Raw genomic sequence first — 27,095 nt, forward strand, 5'->3', positions numbered from 1 at the left:
GTACTGGACGATGAAGGGTACTCTGTCCGCCGTGTCCCGTGTTTGTCTTCTGAGGAGGTCGGTGCGGCACCGGAACTCCCATGCTGTTCTTCTCCCACTCCCTCCGGTTATTGGCCATCTTCTCCTGTGGGGACAAAAGGGGGGATTGAAAGCTTGATGGCTGGAAGGGTGCATGGTGTCCATGGTGGAAGCAATTGATTGGCGTATGTTGGGATCATCCCTTGGCAGGCTGTGGTTCTGACGGGGGAGTGCCAGAGGCATTGGAGGAAGGTTCTGGGGGTCGGATGCTGGAAGGCCGCAGAGTGTCAGGAAGTGGATTGACGTGGATATTCCAGGCGCAACGGATGGGCCCGATGCCAGGATGGGATGGACACTCACTTTTGCTGCCCAAATGAGGCCGTTCATTTTCTTGTGGTACTGGGCGCCAGTCTTCCATGTCAGTGCACGGGCACTGGCTGCAGCTGCTTCCCAGACCATATTGCCAGCTCACCCCTGTATCAGAGGAAGAAGATGGCCCTCCTCATCTCCACAGCATCCAGCAACAGTCCCAGCTCTCCCTCGGTGAAGCGTGGGGCTGCTCTGCTCGTTGCCATCTTCCTTGTGTGACTGACTGTGGGTGCAGCAGGAGCGTTTGAGCAGCTCCTCTTAGCGGCAATCACTTGGGGCGAGTTGCGGTCCTGGAGCCTCCATGACGGCATGATTCGCATAGAGGCTCTTCCATTCGAGAGACCAGCGTCGTTCATCCCATTTGTCTCACCATTATCACACTTAGAAATTTTTTGTGAGAACTCCACCCTTCCTAACTTCTATAAGAGAATTGGGGCGTATTATCAATGCCAGCATGCATAGAGATGCAGCTTAATATTTCAGTGTTACATGTTTTTACATAAAATATTTGAACATTTTTAATTAGATCAGTATAACTCTTGGGAACATAAGAACTAGGAGCAGGAGTAGGCCATCTGGCTCCTCGAGCCTGCTCCGCCATTCAATAAGATCATGGCTGATCTTTTCAAGGACTCAGCTCCACTTACCTGCCCGCTCACCATAACCCTTTACTATTCAAAAATTTATCTATCCTTGCCTTAAAATGAGGTAGCCTCAACTGCTTCACTGGGCAGGGAATTCCACAGATTCACAACCCCTTGTGTGAAGAAGTTCCTCCTCAACTCAGTCCTAAATCTGCTTCCCCTTATTTTGAGGCCATGCCCCCTAGTTCTAGTTTTACCCGCCAGTGGAAACAACAACCCTGCTTCTATCTTATCTATTCCCTTCATAATCTTATGTTTCTATAAGATCTTCCGGACCATTAACCAACCAATATATTATTCTGTAATGCATTGCGTACATGGACATTGGAAAATAATTTCCACCTTCTGAAATTCAGGATATATTATGTTTCAATTTGGGGGTAATATAGTCACTGAATATAAATTGGATCTTTGCGAAGTTTCCTAGTGTCCATCAAGGCTCGAGTTTAGATTCTACAAAATTGGACCTTTCCATTTCAGGCTGCCAGTATTGGGAGCAAACGACCCAACTGCAACATGTAACTAATAATTTCTTAACCTCATCCTCAAAAGATGGACTCAGAATGATGGTACTCCTCCCTGCTACCCACAGCAGTGTTTCTCGATGTTCCTGACAGCAGTACTTCTGTTGTGGACAGGGAACTGTGCTCCAACTCTTCAAATTAATTTAATATTCATACAGACAGTAGTGAGGAAACTATTCTAGCAACCTGACTGCATCTGAACCAGAGATGGTGAGCCAACTCATTTAATGTCCCAATCCTTAATGCAGTTGTTTTGAACCTGGGCTGTGTAGATCATCATAGAAATCATAGAAACCCTACAGTACAGAAAGAGGCCATTCGGCCCATCGAGTCTGCACCGACCACAATCCCACCCAGGCCCTACCCCCATATCCCTACATATTTACCCACTAATCCCTCTAACCTACACATCTCAGGACACTAAGGGCAATTTTTAGCATGGCCAATCAACCTAACCCGCACATCTTTGGACTGTGGGAGGAAACCGGAGCACCCGGAGGAAACCCACACAGACGCGAAGAGAATGTGCAAACTCCACACAGACAGTGACCCAAGCCGGGAATCGAACCCAGGTCCATACAGACGGTCCAGTGGGTCAGCAAAATCTAGTCTCCAGTGGACGGAGATGATGGGGGGGAGAGAAATGAGAGCGAGACAAAAATGAGGAAACTGGAAGTGGAAAATGGGGAGGGGGCAGCAGCTGCTATGATGGGAGGATGCATTCAATTTAGACTGAGCAAGTACCATTATGATGCGGGCTGCTCTGAGGATTTCTGTAGATTTTCTGTTGATATCAATGTCTTGTTGGTTTGATTGTTGAATCATGCATCAGTTGTCAGTTTGACTTGCTTAAATCTTTCGCCTTGTACCCACGCACCTCTTCCACCTTCTTCCGTCAGGAAAAAGATGCAAAAGTCTGAGGTCACACACCAACCGACTCGAGAACAGCTTCTTTCCTGCTGCTGTCAGACTTTTTAATGGACTTGCCTCTCATTAAGTTGATCTTTCTCTACACCTTAGCTAAGACTGTAACACTACATTCTGCACTCTCTCCTTTCCTTCGCTATGAACGGTATGCTTTGTCTGTATGGTGCACAAGAAACAATACTTTTCACTGTATACTAATATATGTGACAATAAATCAAATCAAACGTTGCAATGAAGTGAATTCTTAGACGGATTATCTGCAACACTGAGAAACTGGGCTGTGTTTCAGATCTGTAAAGTATTACCAGGAATGTCATACTCATGTGAGGACTCTAATAGAATTGTAGAGAATGAAACTCATTTGCTTAAGGGAATTTAAAAAAAATTAATATTGAATCCTGTTTGAAGTCTAATAAACATATGGTGTTGATTTGACCAGAAGCTTTTTGAATTGATGCAAATCTGGGAGTTGATTGGGCCTCTGTAACATTAACGTGTGATCTTTCACCACGTTAAAAACAATGCCATTGACATTGATGAGAACATTAGTGCAGTCTCACTTATCTCTGCTTTATTTCTTTCTGTCCCAGCACTGCTGAAATGGTCCTCAAATTTGCCATTTTAATAATTTTTTTGAAGAAAACAGAATTAAGGGTGTCCTTTTCACGCACAACACATGAGTATTACCTAATATTGCAATTTAGATGGGGGAGTGTGATTACTAATCCATTTAAAGAGGGATCCTTAAAACAAAGCAGTTTGGGAATCGCTGTCCTTTAACACAGTTAGCGATTGTTCACGCTTTATTCAGTCAAAGTACAGCAAAAATGTAACTGTTTCAGGGTTGGGTGATGCAACCACAGTGTTTTACTACAAACAAATACAACCGGCGCAATTAACCAGAATGTTTGTCATTTGCAGTCAGAATGTAAGAATTGTTTGCTTTTGTACTTGTAGAATAATCTACGGTTTGCATTTCTTGCTATCGAAATGTTTAAAGTTTTTCTAAGTGCGTTTGTAGAGCTAGCAGCATCAGGAAATTTTCTGAACTATGTGATTGGTGACATTGCTTCTCACTCAATGCCATGACGACTTGGTGCAGTGTTCTTCTCAACCCGTGACTCTCTTCCGTGTAAGTTCAGTCACCTTGGAAATGTGCCCTCAAAGCCAATCGTATGATGTTTTGTTTCTCTCTGACCTAATAGCACCCATCTCCTGAGAAAGAAACTTGACGCTGGTTGTGGTTCTTTTCTATCCCCTGGGCCTGCTTTTGGTATCTTTTAAAGCAGGAAGCCCTGGTGACGAGCAGTGCCTGGTTCTCCTCTGGTTATGTTGGGATGGGAGTGACGAGAAAGAAGGTGGCTTGTCCTGCCTGTCTGAACTGAGTTTTCGACTTTCACATCGGCCTACTTGTCAACTAGAAAATGATTCAAATCAAAGAATGAAGAACAAGTAAATGAGAATGTTGCAAAGGGGGCACTGCATAGTGGAACATGGGAATGTACAGAACCAGGAAAGAATACTTTGGTCCATTTAGCTGATCGCAGTGTTTGACTACAATACCATTCACTACTTATTTCCACAGTTTCTTCACCGAACAAATATTTGTCCAACCCTTTCTTAAAATGACTAATTTTATTTGATCACCCACTTGTTCCATGTTTTTCTATCTCTTTGGGCAACCTCATATTATGCTGTATGAAAGACAGTGCAGTAGTTTTGATAAAATACAATCCATTGCGAAGTAATGTAGCATATTGATGTCTCCCCGCACTGCGTCAATTGATGCAAACTTGTACCTGTGTTCTTTTGGGTTTATGGGTTCAACCATTACATCACGGAACAACTGAGTGAAGTATTTGCACATTTTGCAAGAGCAGGGTTTGTGTGCTGAGGGTGGGGAAGGAGAATGTAAAATAGGCATGATGTGAATTGAAATTGTCTCAATTAATTTCCCGATTTTAAACACAAGGTCATTAAGAAAAAGTTGTATTTAATCTCGTCAGTTCAGGGCTATCTGTTGTACAGCCAGGACTGAATGTGCTAAACTGAAATATTGTTGGTTGACACAATTGTCCTCTTCCAAGATGAAATAAGGAACCACTTTTTGGGACTGACGTTGGCAGCCACACAATAGAATCAAGTTTGAGAGGGCGATCTTCTAAGTGCTGGAAGAGTGTGAAAACACTCGAGAGCATCTCGTCCAATTTTTGGGTGAGTTCCCAGGTGCAATCTTATGGTACTTAGAAAGAAAATGAGGCAAAGTGTGATTCTTGCCAGTAGAGGGAGTGGACAGAGTCTATTCACGACAGGAAGCCGGCTGCTGACTGCTAGAGGGTGCTATTGCACATTGCATTGACTTCCCAGTGTACTATATATGAAGTGCATTGAGTGTGTACCCCCCCCCCCCCCCCCCCCACCAAAAACCCATTGCAGCCCTAGCGATCCTTGATGCAGAGCCCACAATTCCCATGCCTTGCCTCCCCTTCAGGCTCTGCCCCTTGACATTGCCTGGTACCAAGCAGTGCCAAGCTGGTAGTGGCTTCTGGTCCCACTGGTGAGGTATTCACGTCAAGACCCCATTGGTGGGGGATCCTATGTGATACTTGCTGATGAGGATCTTAAGGCAAGTGAGGCCGGATAATTGTAACCCGGGCTCACTAATAATATTGAAATTAATTTAAGAATATTTAGATCAGCCTCGTGCCCAGGAAGGGCGCGAGGCTGATTACGCCAGCATAACAGAGCCGTAATATCGCAAGAGATGTGAAACCGGGCACGAAACCAGTTTTTGGCCACATGCACAATCTTACCAGCTCACTAAGCCGATCGACCGGCGTGGCGAGCCAGTAAGATGGCCCCCTCAGTAACAATGCTGCTGCAAAAGATGAACAACCCACGTATTAGGGCTTTATAGAATCATAGAATCTCTACAGAGCAGAAGGAGGCCATTCAGCCCATCCCATCTGCGTTGACTCTCCGGCAGATCATCTTGCCCATGGCCTATCCCCATAACCCCATGGAATTACTAATTCCCCTAACCTGCCCATCCTGAGACACTAAGGGGCAATTTAGTATGGCCAATCCATCTAACGTGCAAACCTTTGGACTGTGGGAGAAAACTGGAGCACCCGGAGGAAACCCACGAGGATATGGGGAGAACGTGCATACTCCAAACAGACAGTAACCCGAGGCCGGAATTGAACATAAAATCATACGAAATAGGAGCAGGAGTAGGCCATCTAGCCCCTCGAGCCTGCCCCGCCATTCAATAAGATCATGGCTGATCTGATGGTGGTTTAGTTCCACTTACCTGCCCGCTCCCCATAACCCTTAATTCCCTTATTGATCAGAAATCTATCTACCTGTGCCTTAAACATATTTAACGAGGTAGCCTCCACTGCTTCAATGGGCAGAGAATTCCAGAGGTTCACTACCCTCTGAGAGAAGTTGTTCCTCCTCAACTCTGTCCTAAACTGACTCCCCCTTATTTTGAGGCTGTGTCCTCTCGTTCTTGTTTCCTTTCTAAGTGGAAAGAATCTCACTGCCTCTACCCTGTCTAGCCCCTTCATTATCTTCTATGTCTCTATAAGATCTCCCCTCAACCTTCTAAACTCCAACGAGTACAGGCCCAATCTACTCAACCTCTCCTCATAAGCTAACCCCTCATCTCCGGTATCAACCTGGTGAACCTTCTCTGTACTCCCTCCAAGGCCAATATATCCTTTCGCAAATAAGGGGACCAAAATTGCACACAGTACTCTAGGTGCGGCCCAACCAGTACCCTGTACAGTTGCAGCAAGACCTCCCTGCTTTTATACTCCATCCCCTTCGCGATAAAGGCCAACATTCCATTTGCCGCCTTGATTACCTGCTGCACCTGCAAACTGAGCTTCTGCGATTCATGCACAAGAACCCGGGTCCCTGGCGCTATGAGGCAGCAGTGCTAACCACTTTGCCACAGTCCAAAGATGTACAGGTTTAAGTGGATTGGCCTTGGTAATTTGCCCCTTAGTATCCCAAGATGTGTAGGTTAGATGAATTAGCCATGGTAAATGTTTGGGGTTACAGGGATAGGGTGGGGGAGAGGGCTTGGGTAAGATGCTCTGACAGAGAGTTGGTGCATATTAGATGGGTTGAATGGCCTCCTTCTGCACATTAGGAATTCTGTGATTATCTTTGTGGATGATCCCACTGTAATATAAAAACATTATTGTGCCCAAACTGTGCCATCACTAACTCAGAGTAAAATGCTGTGTTCTTAAGGCACTGGTAGACCAATATTTTGAAGATAATTAATGATAACTATTTGTGATTTAATCATATCCAACAGGAGGACTAATGAGCCTCATTCATCATAAATTTATTAAATCAAGTAAGGTTCACAAAATAAACTTTCAAAATATTTCTCCGATCAGACATATTAGCAGAAGTAGGCCATTCAGCCCAGCGAGTCTGTCCCATCATTCAGTGAGATCACGACTGATCTGATGTGATCATTCTCAACTCCACTTTCCCGTCTTATCCCCTTACTGATTAAAACTGTCTGTCTCAGCCTTGAACATATTTGATGACCAGCCTCCACAGGTAAAGAATTCCACAGATTCACTACCCTCTGAGAGAAGAAATTCCTCCTCTGTCATAAACAGGCAACCCCTCACTCTGAGACTATGCCCTCTGCTCCCAGACTCTCCCACAAGGGGAAACTACCTTTCAGCATCAAATCTTCCTAAATACGTTCCTTTGTGCTGGGATTGAATCCCTTTGATGGAACTCCCCTATGTGGCTGTTTTTCATATGTGAGCCTAGCCGAGAAGGATTGACTGAACTGTACTGTGTACAGTTCTGGTCACATTATAGGAGGGTATTATTAAACTAGAAAGAGTGCAGAAAAGATTTACTAGGATGCTACCAGGACTTGATGGTTTGAGTTAGGAGTGGCTGGGTAGACTGGGACCTTTTGCCCTAGCGTGTAGGAGGTTGAGGTGATCTCATAGAGGTCTATAAAATAATGAGGGGCATACATCAGCTAGATAGTCAATATCTTTTCCCAAAGGTAGGGTAGTCTAAAACTAGAGGGCATAAGTTTAAAGGGAGAGATACAAAAGTGTCCAGAGGAGCAATTTTTTCAGAGGTTGGTGAGTGTCTGGAACAAGCTGCCAGAGGTGGTAGTAGAGGTGTCTTTTGTCTTTTAAAATGCATTTAGACAGTTACATGGGTAAGATGGGTATAGGGAGATATGGGCCAAACGTGGGCAACTGGGACTAGCTCAGTGGTAAAAACTGGGTGGCATGGACCAGTTGGGCCGAAGGGCCGGTTTCCATGCTGTAAACCTCTATGACTCCTCTGATTGCCTATTCAGCAAAGGAGTGCATCACTGTGAACTCGAGCCTGCCTGTGCTCACGATGCACGTTTTCCAGCAGGGATCCTTGGACAGCTGTGAGGGGGCGGCCATTTTGTCCACACATCTTCCCTTCAGCTCCTAGCTTAGGGAAACCGGCCCGACATGGATCTGCTGACTCAGGCCAGTGCTGCTTTGGTCCCATCGGCTGCAGGGAGCGTTGAAATGTAAAACCTCCGACTGAAATTCTAGCTGGGTAAAGTTTTCTTTTGTTCTAATAATACAATTACAGCACCCATCCTGAATTCAACCTTGGAAACACATGATGGAGTGTTGGATTGCAGAGAAACCGACTGCTTGTGTAACTTTTTAATTTGCTTGTGGATCAGATTGATTAGGTCTTTGCAGAATTCCTTTTAAATCAGAACCATGGTGCAATTGATCCACACGCTTTAATCAATGCAGCTCTGACCGTAAAGCTGGCTCTTCCATTAAACATATGTACATAATGACGGTCATATTTAAGTATGGAGCTCGCATCAACAGGCGTAGACTTCAACACAGTTATCCTTGCTCTGTCTATAAATAATGGATATTCTCCAGATTTTGAAGAAATTCTCTGGCTGGTAACGGCTTCCTTGTTGGTCTGACCTGGTTTGACCCATGCAGTTAGCATCCAATCGAGAGAAGCTGTTAGCTCACTTGATTTGATTTTTCAGGGATTGATTCTGTTGCTGGCTGTCTTATCTATAAAATCAGTGGTATTTGTTGACTGTTGGTACATTTATATAAGCTGAGCATTTCTTGCAGGAGGTCTACTGGAAAATTTAAGCTGATTTGATTTATTATTGTCACATGTATTAACATACAGTGAAAAGTATTTTTTTTGCGTGATATACAGACAAAACATACCGTTCATAGAAGGAAAGGAGAGATGCAGAATGTAGTGTTACAGTCATAGCTAGGGTGTAGAGAAAGATCAACTTAATGCAAGGTAGGTCCATTCAAAAGTCTGACAGCAGCAGGGAAGAAGCTGTTCTTGAGTCGGTGACCTCAGACCTTTGTATCTTTTTCCCGACGGAAGAAGGTGGAAGAGAGAATGTCCGGGGTACGTGGGGTCCTTAATTCTGCTGGCTGCTTTGCCGAGGCAGCGGGAAGTGTAGACAGAGTCAATGGATGGAAGGCTGATTTGCGTGATGGATTGGGCTACATTCACGACCTTTTGCCATTCCTTGCGGTCCTGAGCAGAGCAGGAGCCGTACCAAGCTGATTTGATTTAATTAAAACAATTATTACTTGAATTCTGTTCTCTTCACTTTTGTTGCTTTTGGGTGCAAAGTACATCCAAGTTAGAAAATTAGTCATTTTTGCATCGTGATTTAATTTCAGACACAACTTACTTTTTAATACTATTTTGTGTTCTCATAATCACCTCTCTCTGTCAAAAGGGCAATTGCTGCTTGCTGTTGGGTTTTGACAGTGCTTTGTTTGGTAAATGGACAAGAATGACTTTGGGTTATAACAGGACATCTCTTTATCTCTGTCGGGAAGTGCCCAATTTGCACACCAGCCGCCCCCCCCCCCGCACAGCCCCCTCCTCCCACCCCATAGGAAAAATCAATTCGGACTTGTAATCTTCTTTCCCAGTTTTTGCTGCCAGTAAAAGTCAGGGCTAGTCAGTTTTTTAGCCAGAGGGGCTGTGGGTGGGGTTTAACATGCCAGATAGCCTCTAGAGGGAGGTATTGCACATGTGCAGACCTCTGGCCCCGCCCCCTGGCACTTCCCCCACAGGCCCCACCCCCTGGCACTGCCCATTTCCAGCGAGCAGCTGACCGCGTCGGAAATCCAGGTGTCATTAAAATGGTGGCCGGTGCGAAAACGGGTGCCGTTCCCGCTCGTCGCTTTACGCCCAATTTTGCGACATTTTCCTGCTGCAGGACGGGCGCAAAGAGGTCGTAAAATTCCGCCCTCCGTGTGTGGCATACACTTCAAACTATTGGTCCACCAGTGTTTTAAGTAATTGTTTGTTTGGTCTCATTAGGCTCTATTAATCACGATACCTGCTTATTGAGGCTGCATAATGCACGAGTGACTTTGTAAGGATAGTGAAAAAGTAAGTGTAGCCTGATGGGCTCAAGTTAGTTTAACATCGGGTTTGATGCAGTGGAGAAAATAAAATCAGATTGACAAAAATTGTGGTTGACTCTTAACTGCCCTCTGATATAGACTAGCCGGTTCAAGGGGTAATTAGGGGCAGGCAATAAATGTTGGCACAGCCAGCGATGCCCACATCTCATAGACGAATAATTTTTGAAAAAGCATGTTCATTAAAATGGGGAGACACTTGCTTCCAGGCACGGTTTCACATGCTACTGTGCAGAGGGACCTGGGGGTCCTTGTGCATGAATCACAGAAACTCAGTTTGCAGGTGCAGCAGGTGATCAAGAAGGCAAATGGAATGTTGGCCTTTATCGCGAAGGGGATGGAGTATAAAAGCAGGGAGGTCTTGCTGCAATTGTACAAGGTACTGGTGAGGCCGCAACTAGAGTACTGTGTGCAATTTTGGTCCCCTTATTTGCGGAAGGATGTACTGGCCTTGGAGGGAGTGCAGAGAAGGTTCACCAGGTTGATACCGGAGATGAGGGGGTTAGCTTATGAGGAGAGATTGAGTAGTTTGGGCCTGTACTCGGAGTTTAGAAGGCTGAGGGGAGATCTTATAGAGACATAGAAGATAATGAAGGGGCTAGACAGGGTAGAGGCAGAGAGATTCTTTCCACTTAGAAAGGAAATCAGAACTAGAGGACACAGCCTCAAAATAAGGGGGAGTCAGTTTAGAACAGAGTTGAGGAGGAACTTCTTCTCTCAGAGGGTAGTGAATTTCTGGAATTCTCTGCCCATTGAAGCAGTGGAGGCTACCTCGTTAAATATGTTTAAGTCACAGGTAGATAGATTTCTGATCAATAAGGGAATTAAGGGTTATGGGGAGCAGGCGGGTAAGTGGAACTGAACCCACTATCAGATCAGCCATGATCTTATTGAATGGCGGGGCAGGCTCGAGGGGCTAGATGGCCTACTCCTGCTCCTATTTCTTATGTCCTTATAAAAAGGTTTATGCAGTTCAAGTGACAGTTTACTTAAGTAATCACCAAATTGAGAATGTTTTGAATTAAAATCTTCCTTTTACTTGGAAGTAGCAAAGTCACAATTTTTTCTTCAAAAGTGAAGTGTCGTGTCCTCAGTAAAATGTGGTGTTTATTTTCAAGGCCCGCTTAGTATTTGCAAAATGAACTGAACTGCCACTTTTTCGTTTAGTACCTTGTATCTGGAGTCTGTAACTTTTCTGTTCCTTCGTTGTGCACAGTGCAGTATTTATGTAAGTAATTCAAATATTGCAGGAACTGAATATTTTTTCTAAGGAGGGAAGTACACTCACCACAAAATCTCAAACTGGCTCCTGTAATTTTCCATGGCCACCCTTCTTTCCTCAGGCGTTGGCTTTGTTTCGATGTATTTTCCAGGTCTTTATGTAATAATCCTATAGATCAAGCTGACACTTTTTTGAGCGAAGGTTTTTCACTGCAGCTCCTGTGTTTCCCTTTCCACCAGACCATCCTCACCCATGTAGCTAATCTCACACCCGGGCGGACATGTGTTTTCCGCTCCCTGTCGCGCTTTCGGGCTGAAATTCAGGCTGGGAACACGTAAATGCTCGCAGCAGAATGCACAGCAATGTTCTGGCTGAATCACGCAGCTGCCAACAGGAGCCCTGTGCAATTAAGGGAGGTGAGTGGGCTCTTGAGGCTGGGAGGGCTTTTTAAAAATTCATTCGGGGTTGTGGGCATCACTGGCTAGACCAGCATTTATTGCACATTTATAATTGCCCTCAAAGGTGGTGCTGAGCTGCCTTCTTGAATGGCCGCAGTCCATGTGGTGTAATTCATAGAAACAGAAAGAGGCCATTCGGCCCATCGAGTCTGCACCAACCACAATCCCACCCAGGCCCTACCCCCATATCCCTACACATTTTACCCGCTAATCCCTCTAACCATAGCATCCCAGGACGCTAAGGGGCAACTTTAGCATGGCCAATCAACCTAACCCGCACATCTTTGGACTGAGAGAGGAAACCAGAGCACCCGGAGGAAACCCACGCAGACACGAGGAGAATGTGCAAACTCCACACAGACAGTGACCCGAGCCGGGAATCGAACCCAGGTCCCTGGAGCTGTGAAGCAGCAGTGCTAACCACCGTGCTACCGGATGCCACAGGATGTGGCAGGACAGTTAGTGTTGAGGAAGCAGAGGGCTGCAGAAGGACTTGGACAGGTTTGGAGAGTGGGCAAAGAAATGGCAGATGGAATACAATGTGGAAGTGTGAGGTTATGCACTTTGGAAGGAGGAATGGAGGAATAGACTCTTATCTAAATGGGAAAATGCTTAGGAAATCAGAAACACAAAGGGACTTGGGAGTCATTGTTCAAGATTCTCTTAAGATTAACGCGCGGATTCAGTCAGCAGTTAGGAAGGCAACTGCAGTGTTGGCATTCATGTCGAAAGGGCTAGAATACAAGAGCAGGGATGGACTTCTGAGGCTGTATAAGGCTCAGATCCCATTTGGAGTATTGTGAACAGTTTAGAGCCCCATATCTAAGGAAGGATGTACTGGCCTTGGATAGGGTCCAGAGGAGGTTCACAAGAATGATCCCTGGAATGAAGAGCTTGTCGTATGAGGAACGGTTGAGGACTCTGGGTCTGTACTCGTAGGAGTTTAGAAGGATGAGGGGGGGATGTTATTAAAACTTACAGGATACTGCAAGGCCTGGATAGAGTGGACGTGGAGAGGATGTTTCGGCTAGTAGGAAAAGCTAGAACCAGAGAGCACAACCTCAGGCTAAAGGGACAATCGTTTAAAACAGAGATGAGGAGGAATTTCTTCAGCCAGAGAGTGGTGAATCTGTGGAACTCTTTGCCGCAGAAGGCTGTGGAGGCCAGGTCATTGAGTGTCTTTAAGACAGAGATAGATAGGTTCTTGATTAATAAGGGGATCAGGGGTTATGGGGAAAAGGCAGGAGAATGGGGATGAGAAAAATATCAGCCATGATTGAATGGCGGAGCAGACTCGATGGGCCGAGTGGCCTAATTCTGCTCCTAAGTCTTATGGTCTTATGGACTACAGAGCTATGATCTGATCCAATGCTTGAGGAATTACTTAGTGCCATCATTTGCTGCTTATCCTGTGTGGCATGCAAATAGTCCTGGTTGTAGCTTCACCAGGTTGGCCCCTTTTTTAGGTTTAGGTACCTGGCATGCCCTCCAACACCCTTCATTGAACCAGGGTTAATCCCCTGGTGGTAATGGTAGAATGAGGGAGATGCCAGGCCATGAAGTTCCAGATTGTGGTTGAGTACAATTCTGCTGCTGCTAGTGTCCTGCAAGGCCTCATATTTGCCCAGACTTGAGTTGCTAGATCTGTTTAAAATTTATGCCATTTAAAACACTGGTAGTGCCACACCATATGATGGAGCCAATGTGGGGACAGGATTTTGTCTGTCGTGATCACTCCTACAGATACTGTCATGGGTGCATCTATGGCTGGCAGGTTGCCAAGGATGAGGTTAAGTATGTTTTTCCCTCTGTTGACTTCCTCGCCACCTGCCGCAGGCCCAGTCTGGCACCGATGTCCTTTAGGCTCAGTCAGTAATGGTGCTACCGGTCCACAGTTGGTGTTGGATATTGAAGTCCTGCACCCAGAGTACATTCTGTGTCCTTGCCACTCTCAGTGCTTTTTCAAAGTGCTGTTTGACATGGAGGAGGACTGATTGGCCAGCTGAGCAGGCAATGGTATGTGGTCATTAGTAGGAGGTTTCCTTGCCTATGTTTGACCTGATGCTGTGAGACCTCATGCTGTCCAGGATCCTTTCATAAGAGAGGGTCCAGCGCTGAAAGATCAGTAACCAACCATCACCAATGAACGGGGTTGATGTGGGTTGGAACTCTACAGCTGCCGCACCCCCCCACAGGACAGCTTGTGGTCGCAGCTTTGGTTGCCTGGCAATGGCAGCTGTGGGATGGGCGGAGAGGTAGTTAACTTGAATATTAGCATCGTTTGAATACCTTTTTATTCATCATTTGGGGTTTGGCCTCAGGTGGGTCTGGCTAATCATGCCCTAAAGGGCAATTTAATCAGCTATCCATTGCTAGCAGGTGGAAGCAGCTGTTATCTCACACCTGTCTCCTATCCCCATGCAACCTCTCTTAAAATAGCCTGCAGGTGGGACTATAGGGGCAGACAGAAGCCCCAGAATTCCAATTGCTGGCACACCCTCCTCCAGTCCTGTCCGTTCCATCTCCTCAGAAATTTAGCTCTCTGCCCCTCATCATTGAATCCCTACAGTGCAGAAGGAGGCCATTCAACCCATTGAGCCTGCACTGACAACAATCCCACCGAGCCCCTATCACCATAACCCCACGTATTTTATGCTGCTAATCCTCCTGACACTAAGGGGCAACGTAGCATGGCCAATCCACCTAACCTACACATCTTTGGAGTGTGGGAGGAAACTGGAGCACAGACAGTCACCCAAGGCTGGAATTGAACTTGGGTCCCTGGTGCTTTGAGGCAGCAGTGCTAACCACTGTGCCAACGTGCCACCTCATGTGAGAGATACAGGAACTGGCAGGGTTAGTGCCTCCTTCAGGAATGTGTTTCCTTTTAGGAGATTATGAAGATGGTTGTAGATATTTCCACAGCAACTCTTGTTGTTGAGATGTGAAGGTCTAAAGGTTTGTTCAGGGATGTGGAGAGAGAGAGATGGAGAAAGAGAGAAACAAAGGAGAAAATGCTTGTGAAAATGAAATGTTCTGCTAATTTTTGGCCTGTATCTCAATATTTAAAGAACAGAGAGTTCTGATATTCACAACTAACTATCTGAAATATATGTTATGGTCTTTTATCTTGCTGCTGTTTGTGGGATCTTGCTCTGCACAAAATTGCTAAAGTGTTTGGAAACCATAACCATTTACGCTTCAAAACAGTATGAGATGTTTGAGAATTCTAATGATATTCCATACAAAGGCATGTATATCTGTATATCTGTAAATATCTGTATATCTGTAAATATCGTTGCAAATTGGTCATTTGGATGTAGCCTGAGGAAGTATTAATTCACCCAAACCTATAGGTCAATGTCTGTTAAATGCTGTATTTGGTTGACAACATGTTGGGAATTTAATCATTTTATCTTCATTCTAATTTTTTGAATTCTATTGTATATTCATTGCATTTCCACCTTTTTTTTTTAAATGTTGAATTTTGAACTTAACAAAAAAACCTGGGTTGTGTTTAGTCACTCAAACTGAATGCAGTCGAAATCTATAAAACATTGCGTGTTTGGCCTGTCTTTAGGCCCGCGAGCTGGCTCTGCCAACCTGTGATGAAGGCAATATAAATCCCTTCAGCTGTTCATGTAGCAGTTATGTCACTGGAATCCCTGTGGCTGCATTATGTGCACTAAACTGCCCCGAATTCTGCTGCCCTGAACCTGTATAGTTGAAATTCTTCTGCTGCTGTGGGCCCGTGAACCTGTGTAGCCAAACTGTGTGCAGGCTGTCACATGTCCTCCTGAGGGATGTAGCTCCACTAATGCCCAGGCAAGAGATTAATCCTCGGCACTAATTCACAGCCTCTCTCGCACAAACTCATCAGAATAGGCCAAGTGGGAATTATGGTTTAGCTATTAACAGAGCCATCGAGGGGATTGCTGTGAGATGAGGTTTGCTTACTTGTTTGTTTGTTTTTTTTAAAAAAAATACATTTTTCAGTTTGACATTTATTTTTCTATCCCAGTCCAGCTCTGTTGATGCAGTGCTCTCGAGGCTACAGTCATGTGTGGTGACTATAAGGGTTGAGGGTATTGAGCTGTGAAGGGTTCGCAGTGACCATTTGGTTGAATGAATGAGGCTTTCTGTAATGCTTGGGCCATTTTCTTCTCTGCAGTGCATGAAGACTTGAAGCTCAGTAACGGTGCAGATAATTCAAGGTTTTGCTGCCGTGTAGAAGATGTCAGGCTCTTACGATGAATCCAGTGGATTAGAGGAAACGACTGACAGTTTCTGGGAGGTACTGCAACTTTCTTGCTACACTTTGGAAGATGAGAATATTGCCGGTTAAATGCTAAAAGCTATGCCTGATTATTTTAAAGCAGATTTTTTGCAATAGTTTCTTTGCTGCATGCTGCATTGGTAAATCGAAAGGGTTAACGAGTTCTGATGCTTTATACATGGTCGAGTGCTGTTAAGGGAAGTATTCATTCATCAGGAATTGTGGTGATGTGTTAGCAGTTTATGTGCATTGCAGAAAATGTGCTGCAGCTTTGCTTAAATGATTAATGAAACCACGTATGATATTGCGCTGTTATTTCAGTTCAGCACGAGTCAGAACTCACCAGCCACTGTATCCATTTGTGACATAACCTAGTGTTTAGCAGTGTGTGTGTATATGACCCGAGTATAATATGTATTCAGTTAAAGGCACTACAAATCAAGAGTGCACTTACAGCGGCTAAGGATGTACGTTAAATGGTTTATGTGTTTTTAAATTATTCATAGAGAAAAAAGTACAGTGGATTTTATCAGAACCTGTTTTTAAAAAAAAATACTGTGGAAGGATGAGTAAAGTATTTGGAATGCGATGTTGTCTTAAAAAGCACAGCTGCTTGCCTATTTTCTCCTTCAAGGTGCTGACCTTTACTGAGAATATCCTCTGTGGTTTGCAGCCCTCCAGCTTCTTACTCCAAGTGGCTATTCTTTCTGTGAGCTTGGAGACTGAGTGTCAGTAAGCTATTTAATCTGGACTGAGCCAGATTCTCTCTGTCCTTGCTCCATTTACCCAGTGTCATTGATAACCATCAGCGGGGGGAGTGAGAACCCAGGCTGTGTGTGTGTGTGTGTTTTTAAATCTCCTCTCTGCCCCCTTTCACAGTGTTGAAGTCTGTTTTAGAACTTCAAATGATATGCTGTATTAGCTCTTGAAGCAAAGACACTCTCTATATCTGGGAGTGCTGGATTGCACTATGGGGAGACGTGGTCCTCCGGGGAGGCTATGTATTATTTTAAATGCTGGTGCTTGCTATTCCATCACATTTCCCAGTTTGCCATGGTCCATACGCTACCTCAGGCTGTCTTTTTTTCTGTTGCGGATCTCCACCTTGCTCTTAATTTTTGTTTTGTCAGGAGTGTCTTGGAGTGACCCATCCTTTGTCCACTTTCATCCATGTCATTGTATCTGGTTTACTGCCTGTGAGAGCCACTTCTTCTGTGCTTTGCCTGCCACTGTTCTTCATGAGGGAGGGCTTGTACACTTCACCCAGTGCCTTTCCTCTTTTCTCCGCTCACCTACAGTTTTTCAACCTTCAGAGGTTTTAAATTGAACTTAACTTTAGGGGGCTGAAGCATTCAGAGTCCATGAAAGGTTCCAGAAACTGACTAGACCGTTACACTGTCAATCTGGTCTTTACTATTAATTATTATGATGGGAAAATGAAAGCAATCATTTAACTCTTAAAATAAGTGACATGTAATCTCTGTCATTAAAGGAAATAAATCATTTATCAAACCAATAACCCATTTCCACCATCTTACCACTTAAAATATTGAGAATTCTAGTGTTTAGTTTTATGGAATTGAATTGGATTATCAATATAAATGGGATATTTTGATCTGTAGCCCTCTCCAAATGGACCAATACAACGATAAGTAACTTAGGTAATGCTGCAAAATAAAATTCCATGGTAATTTCAAAACAGTTCAATGAGTGGTCTTTTAGTAGCAAACTGTTAAAGTTTAGTTTATTTATTAGCGTCATAAGTAGGCTTACATTAACACCGCAATGAAGTTACTGTGAAAATCCCCTAGTTGCCACACTCCGGTGCCTGTTGAGGTACACTGAGGGAGAATTTAGCACGGCCAATCCACCTAACCAGCACGTCTTTCAGACCGTGGGAGGAAACTTGAGCACGCGAAGGAAACCCACGCAGACACTGGGAGAACATGCAAACTCCACACAGTGACCCAAGCTGGGAATCGAACCCGGGTCCCTGGCGCTGTGAAGCAACAGTGCTAACCCACTCTGCCACCGTGAGAAGTATAATGAATGTACAGATTCTGACTGGAAGTCAGGACTCTCCACTATGTGGGGAGAGAGCTGGCAGGACATGGAGACGAAAAAGAAAATTCCATCCAAGTAACCATTTAATTTGACAGTGCGATTGTCATTCAATGTGAGCGTCACTGTACACTATGTACTGTTAATAACAGTTGCCCTATGATGCAAATCCTTTTTTGTTTCCTTGTGTACTGGTTTGCTAATTTTAGCTACTAAACTGTTAAGTATTAGTGTAAAACTGAGACATAGAGGGTGCTTGAAGAATCCTATAAATGGGGCTGTGCAAAGATCTATTTAAAAATAAAAAACTGCCATCCGTTTTATATAAGTGGCATTTTCACAGGATGCTTGTTTGGATTGTACTATTCTTCCGAGTGAGCTATCTCTCCACTTCACTTAACTTTCGCTGCAACAATAAAAGCCAATACCTAACCCTGAATCCGAGGTAGAGCAAGAAAAATAACAAGTGAACTAAATGTGTAATTCTTCACTGATCTCAAGGACAAATAGCAAATCTGAAAGACATTTCATTCCAAACATGTTATCCTCTTCATATCTTCTTGTCTTTTTTGATCTTATTTTTGAATGGCTCTTTCTAAAAGAAATACATTTGTGTCACGTCACATATTCTCTCCCAGCTGGGAGAATGGAACTGCCTCTTCCTCGCCCTCTGCCACTGAGCATCTTGATGTGGTTGCTCGGACTTTGGTAATATCCTACCCGCCTATTTTCCTTGGGCCCATTTTCTATTGAATCCAAGGTCCTTCAGTAAAATGTATTAATTTGTGAAACTAAAGTCATAGAGAAGTGTTTCTAAATGTGTAATGCATTAATGGTTGATGAGCTACTTGGTGAACAGACTATATTTAGAATGTCCTACTGGAGTGAAGGACTCCTGTTGTTCTTCCTTGTTGCTGGCTGCACTGACATCCCACTGCAATTTGAGAGAAGAGAGGCACACCCCTAACAAAATATTGAAACCATTTAAAATGGCTAATGCAAGATTCAAAATGCATATTTCTCATATGGGCAGTAAGTGTTGACCTAGCCAGCAAAGCCACATCCCTCAAATTATTTCTTTTTTTAAAAGCCAGTTCTAATTTTGCAGTACAGTTGCCTTGAAGATTTTTCTTTTTGTTATTTTTGAAAAGAGTTTAAGAAGTTCACCTCTCTTTAAATTAGAATGTCCTGTTTTACCTGGGGTGGCACGGTGGCACAGTGGTTAGCACTGCTGCCTCACAGAGCCAGGGGCCCGGGTTCGATTCCTGGCTTGGGTGACGTCTGTATGGAGTTTGCACATTCTCCCCGTGTCTGTGTGGGTTTCCTCCGGGTGCTCCGGTTTCCTCCCACAGTCCAAAGATGTGCGGGTTAGGTTGATTGGCTATGCTAAATTGCCCCTTAGTGTCAGAGGGTTAGCAGGGTAAATAAGTGGGGTTATGGGGATAGGGCCTGGGTGGGATTGTGGTCGGTGCAGACTCGATGGGCCAAATGGCCTCTTTCTGCACTGTAGGGTTTCTATGATGCCTTCAACACCATGAACTCTTCTATTCTATAATATTCTGTATGCTGTGCCTCTAATATTGTTTACAAGTTAATCTTCCCTAATGTTGTTCCATTATTCATATCAGATAGAGGATTGATGGCAGGAGGAGTATAATATTTATACTCCGTTATGCCTGAATTAGAGCAGATAGTGAGGGAGGTGAGGTGAATTTAGTAATGTAAACTGCACTTGATTTTTGTAATTCCCCATGTTTATATCAACATGAATGAAAATAGCAAAGGTTAAAATATTAATCCCAAGATTGTAGATGTAGCACCAAGCCTAATGCTCCATCAATAGTGCATTAACATGTCATCAGCGTGAGGTGTTATGACATTGTAGATAAACATCATCTTCCAGGTTAACTATTTTTGAGAATTATGGTGGTGATGTATGTGTCAGTTGTGCGCTAGGAGTGAAAGCCAGATTGTATTCCCTTGTTTTGAAGGTTGCTCGATTCCCTTACCTGAGGAAATAGCTTCAATACTGAATTGCAGCATTTTGATTCATGCAAAACATCTCGGTATCTTTCACATTGGAAGCACAAAATGAGTTGGCATTTGAGTTTTACTGGATTTAACATGCATAACTTCACCAAATGATTTAAATTGGGTATTCCGATGGCTTGGGTAACTTAAATATGGCAATTGAAATATCCTGATGACTTATTTGGAACCGGGCAGAAAAGTAAGTTTGTTTGTTCTGGCGAGCAAAACTAGACTCCCTCCATGAATCTATTACCGGGACTTTTTCCTTTCCTGATTTGTGACTGCCATAAACGGAAAATGGATTGAAACTATGAGAGAAACTGTTCTAATGAAATCCACAGATGTCAGGGAAAGGAATAGTTTCCTGAACAGCTCGAAGCTGGGGAATGGTTTGGGAGGGCCTCCAGTGTGACCACTAATGGTGGAACAAAGAGCATTGGAAATGAGGAACGGGCCAGCGTCAAAGAGAAGCAAAGGGTCCGAATAGAGGCATGGGCCTGAAGGAGTGTTGACTAAGACCATCGAGGGTGAGGTATTGACGGTGAGGTCAAAGACTTTGAAATTGATCTGGAGTGGCACCAGAAGTTTCTAGAGCTTGGTGAGAACTAAAGTGCCGGACTTGAAAATGTGTAAGGACATGAGTGACGTAATTCTGAATGAGGTGTAACTTGCAAAGGATGCAAACATGAGGCCAGATGGAATCATTAGAGAAGAGTAATGTCAAAATGATAAAAGCCTGGGCCAAAGTCTCAGTTGCAGCAAGAGAGAAGGCGGGCAGTGTTTCTAAAGGGAGAGAATGCAGGCAGGGAGCTAAGCTGAAGGAAGGGGGAAAGGGCAAACGGAATGAGCTGACTGGCCTTTTCTGCACTCTTTCCCATGTGATGACTCAGTTTTGCCCTTTGAAGGTCTGGTGTGCTGAAAATCACTCCCCTGTAAAGATAACGCATGAAATGAGTTTAGGTAGTCTCCACCCACTTCCTCGTGAATGTGCCTTCATTGGAAACTGGTCACAATTTGACGCGCATTGTTAATCTTTTGAGAGAAAGCTGGAAGGATGATTTATTTGGGAAATGGAAGCAATTCACTCTAGCGCAGTGGAGGATGCATCTTCCAGATTGTGGCTGAGGCACATGATGGTTAGCTCAACATCTGGTGCTGCTGAACCTAACTTTGGAATACTTTATGCTGAATAAAGGAGTTCTATTCCTCAGTCCTTACAACGCCCTACCTTAGGCGTAATATTTCATAATTTTTTAAAAAATCTTGCATCACCATTTAGTCTAGTCAAGGTGACGACCTGTATAGTTGACTCTTCACTGGAATACTGCATCAAATTGCGTAGAATGACCTTCTGTAACAGACTCTGAATATCTGAATATTACACGTGCTTGTGGTCCTTCAGTTCCAATCTGTTCTTTGGCTTTGTGCCCTTGGTACTGTGGATGCCATTGCTTCAATAATAAAAGAAAAATCTGAGCTTAATAGATTTATTCTGCATGAGGGCTTGTTGCCAGATAATTGATAGAAAATGTGTACATGTTTCTTTATATTTAAGCTGAAGAAACAGTGCATCTGTGAGATGTAAAATTCTAAAAAGGTTATTCATCTTTTAGGGTGCAAAAGTACTAACGTTTACTTTGAATCTTTACTGCTAAAATCTGAAGTGACCTCTCGAGACTTTGGCTTCTCAAGGCTCCCCTTCAGGTTAACCATCTTGTACTGTGAAAATTTACACTATACAGCTGCAAAGGGTGTCCTCCACCTGTGTACAAATGCAACAAATAAAAATAAACTTGGTCGCATACAGTTAAATGGCAACACCAACAGGTAATGGATAGCTACAATTATTCATTTCTTAAGTGGCATTAGAACAAAGAAAATTACAGCACAGGAACAGGCCCTTCAGCCCTCCAAGCCTGCACCGACCATGCTGCCCGACTGAACCAAAACCCCTACCCTTCTGGGGACCGTATCCCTCTATTCCCATCCTATTCATGTATTTGTCAAGACGCCCCTTAAAATTTGTTGAATAAGGTTCTTCAATAAACCTGATCACCACCTTTAATGTTTTGCAATCCTCACTGGCCCAGCCCTGTAGTAGAGACCCACTCTTGCAGCAGATTGCATTTATCTATAGAACTTTGGACAAATCAAATCCGAAATGGGGGGGCAAGGTTAGTGTGCCTCCATCCGAGGCTCCCCCGCCCTGGGACCCCTGCCATTTGCCTGGGCTCTGCAATGCCTCTTCCGGCACTGAGTAGATAGAGGGGAACCTGGTAGATGTCGTGTATTTAGATTTCCAAAAAACATTTGACAAGGTGGCTGTCATATAGAAAACAGAGGGTTGGAATAAATGGGTCCTTTTCAGAGTGGAAAGATGTAACTAGTGGAGTGCCGCAGGGATCAGTTCCTGGCCCACAAATTGTTCACTATTTACATTAATGACCTGGAGGAAGAAATAGAATGTTATGTTTGCAAATTTGCTGATGATATGAAGATAGGTGGAAGGGCTGTTGTGATGAGAATTCTGCAGCAGGAAAATCGTGTTGCAGCTGTGTAAGACTTTGGTTAGGCCGCATTTGGAGTATTGTGTACAATTCTGGTCACCACACTAGCGGAAGGATGTTGATGCATTGGAAAGGGTGCAGACAAGATTTACCAGGATGTTGCCTGGTTTGGAGGATCTGGACTATGAAGAAAGGTTGAACAAAATTGGGTTGTTTTCATTACAGCGTTGGAGGATGAGGGGGGACCTGATAGAGGTTTACAAGATTATGACAGGCTTAGATAGAGTGGCGAGTCAGAGCATTTTTCCCAGGGTCAAAAGGTCAATTACTCGGGGGGCATAGGTTGAAAGTGAGAGGGGTAAAGTTTAAAAGAGATGTAAGGGGCAAGTTTTTCAGAGGGTGGTGAAAGTCTGGAACGCGCTGCCGGAGGAGGTGGTGGAAGCAGATTCTATAACAATGTTCAAGAGGCATCTGGACAGATACATGAATAGGCCGGGAATAGAAGGATATGGACCTCGTAGAGGCCAGAAAATATTAGATTAGAGAGGCATCTGTGTTGGCACAGACTTGGTGGGCCGAAGGGCCTGTTCCTGTGCTGTAATGTTCTTTGTTTTAGGATATAGATAGATTGGGTGACTGGGTGAAAGCCTGGCAAATGGAGTTTAATGTGAGGAAGTGTGAGGTAACGCACTTCAGTAGGAAGAATCAAAAGGCCAATTATTATCTAAATGGAGAGAGGCTGCAGGTGGGTGAAGTACAGAGGGATCTAGGTGTTCGAGTGCATGAATCTCAAAAAAAGCTAGTGGGAAGATCCAACGAGTGGTTAAGAAGGCAAATGGCATTTTGGCCTTTATTGCAAAGAGGCTGGAGTTTAAAAATAGGGAGGTTTTATTGCAATTGTACAGGGTGTTGGTGAGGCCTCATTTGGAATATTGCAGACAGCTTTGGTCCCCTTACTTCGAAAAAGATTTAGTACCAGGTGGAGACAGTCTAAAGGAGATTCACCAGGCTAATTCCTGGGATGAGAGGGTTGTCCTATCATGAGAGACTAAATAGTCTGGGTCTGTATTCCTTGGAGTTTAGAAGAGTGAGGGGTGACCTTATTCAAACATATAAGATCCTGAGGGGGTCTGACAGGATAGATGGTGAGATGTTTTCACTAGTGAGAGTCTTGAACAAGGGGACAGAGCTACAAGATAAAGGTAAAAACTGAGGTGCGTAGAAACTTCTTCTCGCAGAGGGTGGTGAATGTCTGGAATTCTCTGCCCCATAAGGTGGTGGAGGCTGGATCATTAGATATGTTTTAAGTGGAGGTGGGTAGATATTTTCTCAATCGAGGGATAGAGGGGTATGGGGAAATGGCGCAGAAAAGGAGCAGAGTCTGGCATCGATCAGCCATGATTGTATTGAATGGTGGGGTAGGCTTGAACGGCCTGGTGGCCACTCCTGCTTCTATTTCCAGTGTTCTTGCGTGCAGCGCTGTTGCTGGAATTAGTTGAAAGTTGCGAGCCAATCTGCTTGGCTGGTTGTTCTCCAAGGCAGGACTGCCTCCCAACTCGGGTAGAAGTTCTGCTTTGTGCCAATCAATGCTCGTTAGAGTATAAAATGGCAGCAGGGTTAAGCCGATGGGGATGTATTTAAAGGAAAGGTGACTAGCCTCTTTTATATATCTTGTTTTTTAAAGAAAACTAATCTTATACATTATACAAAATAATGCTAAGACAAAAAGAGGTCATCTGTGGTTCTCAATCATTCAGGGAGTTTCTTGGCAGATGGTAAGTGGGTCATGGGCTGAGTGACTGTTTCTCCAGCAAACAATAGCATTGCAGTGCACATCACCATTGACTCGAGAATCATGATGCTGATGTAATTAGCTGCACTTATTCCAAAAAATCCTCTGCCTCTTTTGGGGGAGTAAGATCTATATATTTGGGGATAGGCCCGAATTGAGTGAATTCAGTCTTCACTGCGGTGAGTTAGAAGTTTATGGGTGAAGAGCTTTGGCCTGTGCAAAGAATAACCAAAAGGCTTTGTTTAAAGACTCTATAAAGTGGCTCCAGAGAGCTTTAATTTCAAACAAAATAAGTTGCATGCAAGCCTAACTTTGTTTTGCCTTTATTCTTGCTGTGTGAATGCCATATAATAAATACAGAAATGCAGCTTGAAGTCTTGAAGTGAACATAAATATGATGGGAAACTCTTAAACCTTCATGAGAAATTATTTTGGTTCAACGATATTTTCTGTAGTATCACAGTAGAGCACAGGAACAGGCCCTTCGGCCCTCCAAGTCTGTGCCAATCATGATGCCTGTCTAAACTAAAACCATATGCACTTACGGAGTCCATTTCCTTCCATTCTCCCATCCTATTCATGTATTCATCTCGATCTCCCTTAAATGCCGCTATCGTAACTGCTCCCACCACCTCCCCGGGCAGCGTGTTCCAGACATTCACCACCCGCTGTTTTGTTTTTAAATTGCCTTGCACATCGTTTCTAAACCTTTCCCCACGCATCTTAAACCTATATCCCCTAGTACTTTTCTACCCTAGGAAAGAGCATCTAACTATCCACTCTGTCCATGTCACTCATAATCTTGTAAACCCCTATCAGGTCGCCCCTCAACTCCATCGTTCTAGTGAGAACAAACCAAGTTTATCCAACCTCTCGTCATAGCTAATACCCTCCAGACCAGGCAACATCGTGGTAAACCTTTTCTGTACCCTCTCCAAAGCACTCATATCCTTCGATAGTGTGGCGACCAGAATTGTACACAATATCCCAAATGTGGCCTAACTAAGGTTCTGTACAGCTGCAACATGACCTACCAATTTATACTCAATGCCCTGACCAATGAAGGCAAGCATGCTGTATGCCTTCTTGACTACCTAATCCACCTGCGTTGTCACTTTCCGTGATCAGTGGACATGTACGCCCAGATCTCTCTGCCTGTCCATACTCCTAAGGGTTCTACCATTTATTGTATAATTCCTACAAGCATTGGACCTTTTCAAAATGCGTTACCTTGCATTTGTCCTCTTGTAACCCTTTTTAATTCAGAAAGTTATAGGTTTGAATACATTGGGCCATTAGAATTCTGAATCTCGCTGTGCCTTTTGTGCTGAGCTTCAGGAATGTATTTGGAGAGAGCTCAAATTGTAGCAATTTTGAATTATGCTAACATTTTTGATTTATGGATTAATTTACATTTTTTGGGCTTGAGATAGGTTTGTAATGGTGTTCCCCAGGGGTCAGTATTGGGGCCTTTTGCTTTTCCTGATGTATGTTAATAATCTAGATCTTTGTGTACAGGGACAATTTCCAAAGTTTGGGGATTATTTAAAACTTGGAAGCATTGTAAACTGTGAGGAGGACATGTACAACATCAAAATGACACAGACAAGTTGGTGGAGTGGGAAGATAGGTGGCGAATTAAATTCAATGCAGACAAGTGTGAGGTGATGTATTTTGGTAGGAAGAACGTGGAGAGACAAAGAAGGGGTAAAATTCTAAGAGGGGCGCAGGAGCAGAGGGACTGGGTGTATATGTGCATAGGTCACTGAAAGTGGCAGTAAGGTGGCGGGCGAACAGTTAATCATGTAGTATTCTGGGGTTGATTCATAGCGGCATAAAATACAACAGCAAAGAAGTTATGCTAAAAGTATACAAGATGCTAGTTAGACCTCAGCTTGATTATTGTGTACAGATTTGGGCACCACTCTGTAGGAAGGATGTGAATGCGTTGGAGAGAGTGCAGAAGAAGTTTACAAGAATGGTTCTAGGGCTGAGAAACCGCAGTTATGAGGATAAATTGGAGAGGTTGGGACTATTCTCCTCGGAGGGGAGAAGGCTAGGAGGAGATTTGATAGAGATGTTCAAAATTATGAGTGGGCTGGACAGAGGGGATAGAGAGAAACTGTTCCCACTTGTAAAAGGATCAAGATCGCGGGGGCACAGATTTCAAGTGATTTGCAGAAGAAGCAAATGTGATGTGAGAACAAACTTGTTCACACAGCAAATGGTTTGGGTCTGGAATGCACTGCCTGGAAGTGTGGTGGAGACAGGTTCAAAGAGGCATTCAGGGGGGTATTTAGATAGAAACAACGTGCAGGGGAATGGCACCAAGTTATTTGGTGAGCCGGCACAGACACAATGTGCCAATTGGTATCCTTCTGTGCTGTAACAGTTCTGTGATTGTTTGGATGGTGGGGGCTTGTTAATCTGGTGCAGTCACTGTCAGGTAGGTTGTGAATAGTATGGGGGCTGTCAAGCAACTCTGCTTGACACCGGTCCAGAATTAAAAACCGACTGTTTCAAATCTCCCATTCAAAGCAGTTGCAGCCTTATCATCATGGTGCAGTTGCAGGGTTGCGATGAAGTTTTATTGAACATCCAGATCTCGGAAGCACAATCAGCAGAGCCTTGTGATTTACTGAGCCAGATACAATGGTGTTGTCCTCAACATTACCCCAGTGTCTCAGGAAGGATTTACTCCGCCACAGGACGTTGGTGATTCAGTTTCCATATCATGACTTCTCTCTCTCAGAATCGCACAGAATCCCTATAGTACAGA

General features: G+C 44.0%; 1 protein-coding gene across 1 annotated transcript in view; it reads left to right on the forward strand.

Moving 5' to 3' along the window:
• pacsin1b (protein kinase C and casein kinase substrate in neurons 1b) overlaps positions 1–27,095 on the forward strand; it is a 263,525-nt gene that overhangs the window by 122,026 nt on the left and 114,404 nt on the right. The window contains exon 2 of the mRNA XM_078197783.1: positions 15,821–15,943. Within this exon, the coding sequence (XP_078053909.1) occupies positions 15,884–15,943 (60 nt within the window). The 5' untranslated portion in view covers positions 15,821–15,883. The remainder of the gene's footprint in view (positions 1–15,820; positions 15,944–27,095) is intronic.

Source organism: Mustelus asterias, chromosome 25, assembly GCF_964213995.1.
Source record: "Mustelus asterias chromosome 25, sMusAst1.hap1.1, whole genome shotgun sequence".
NCBI lineage: Eukaryota > Metazoa > Chordata > Chondrichthyes > Carcharhiniformes > Triakidae > Mustelus > Mustelus asterias.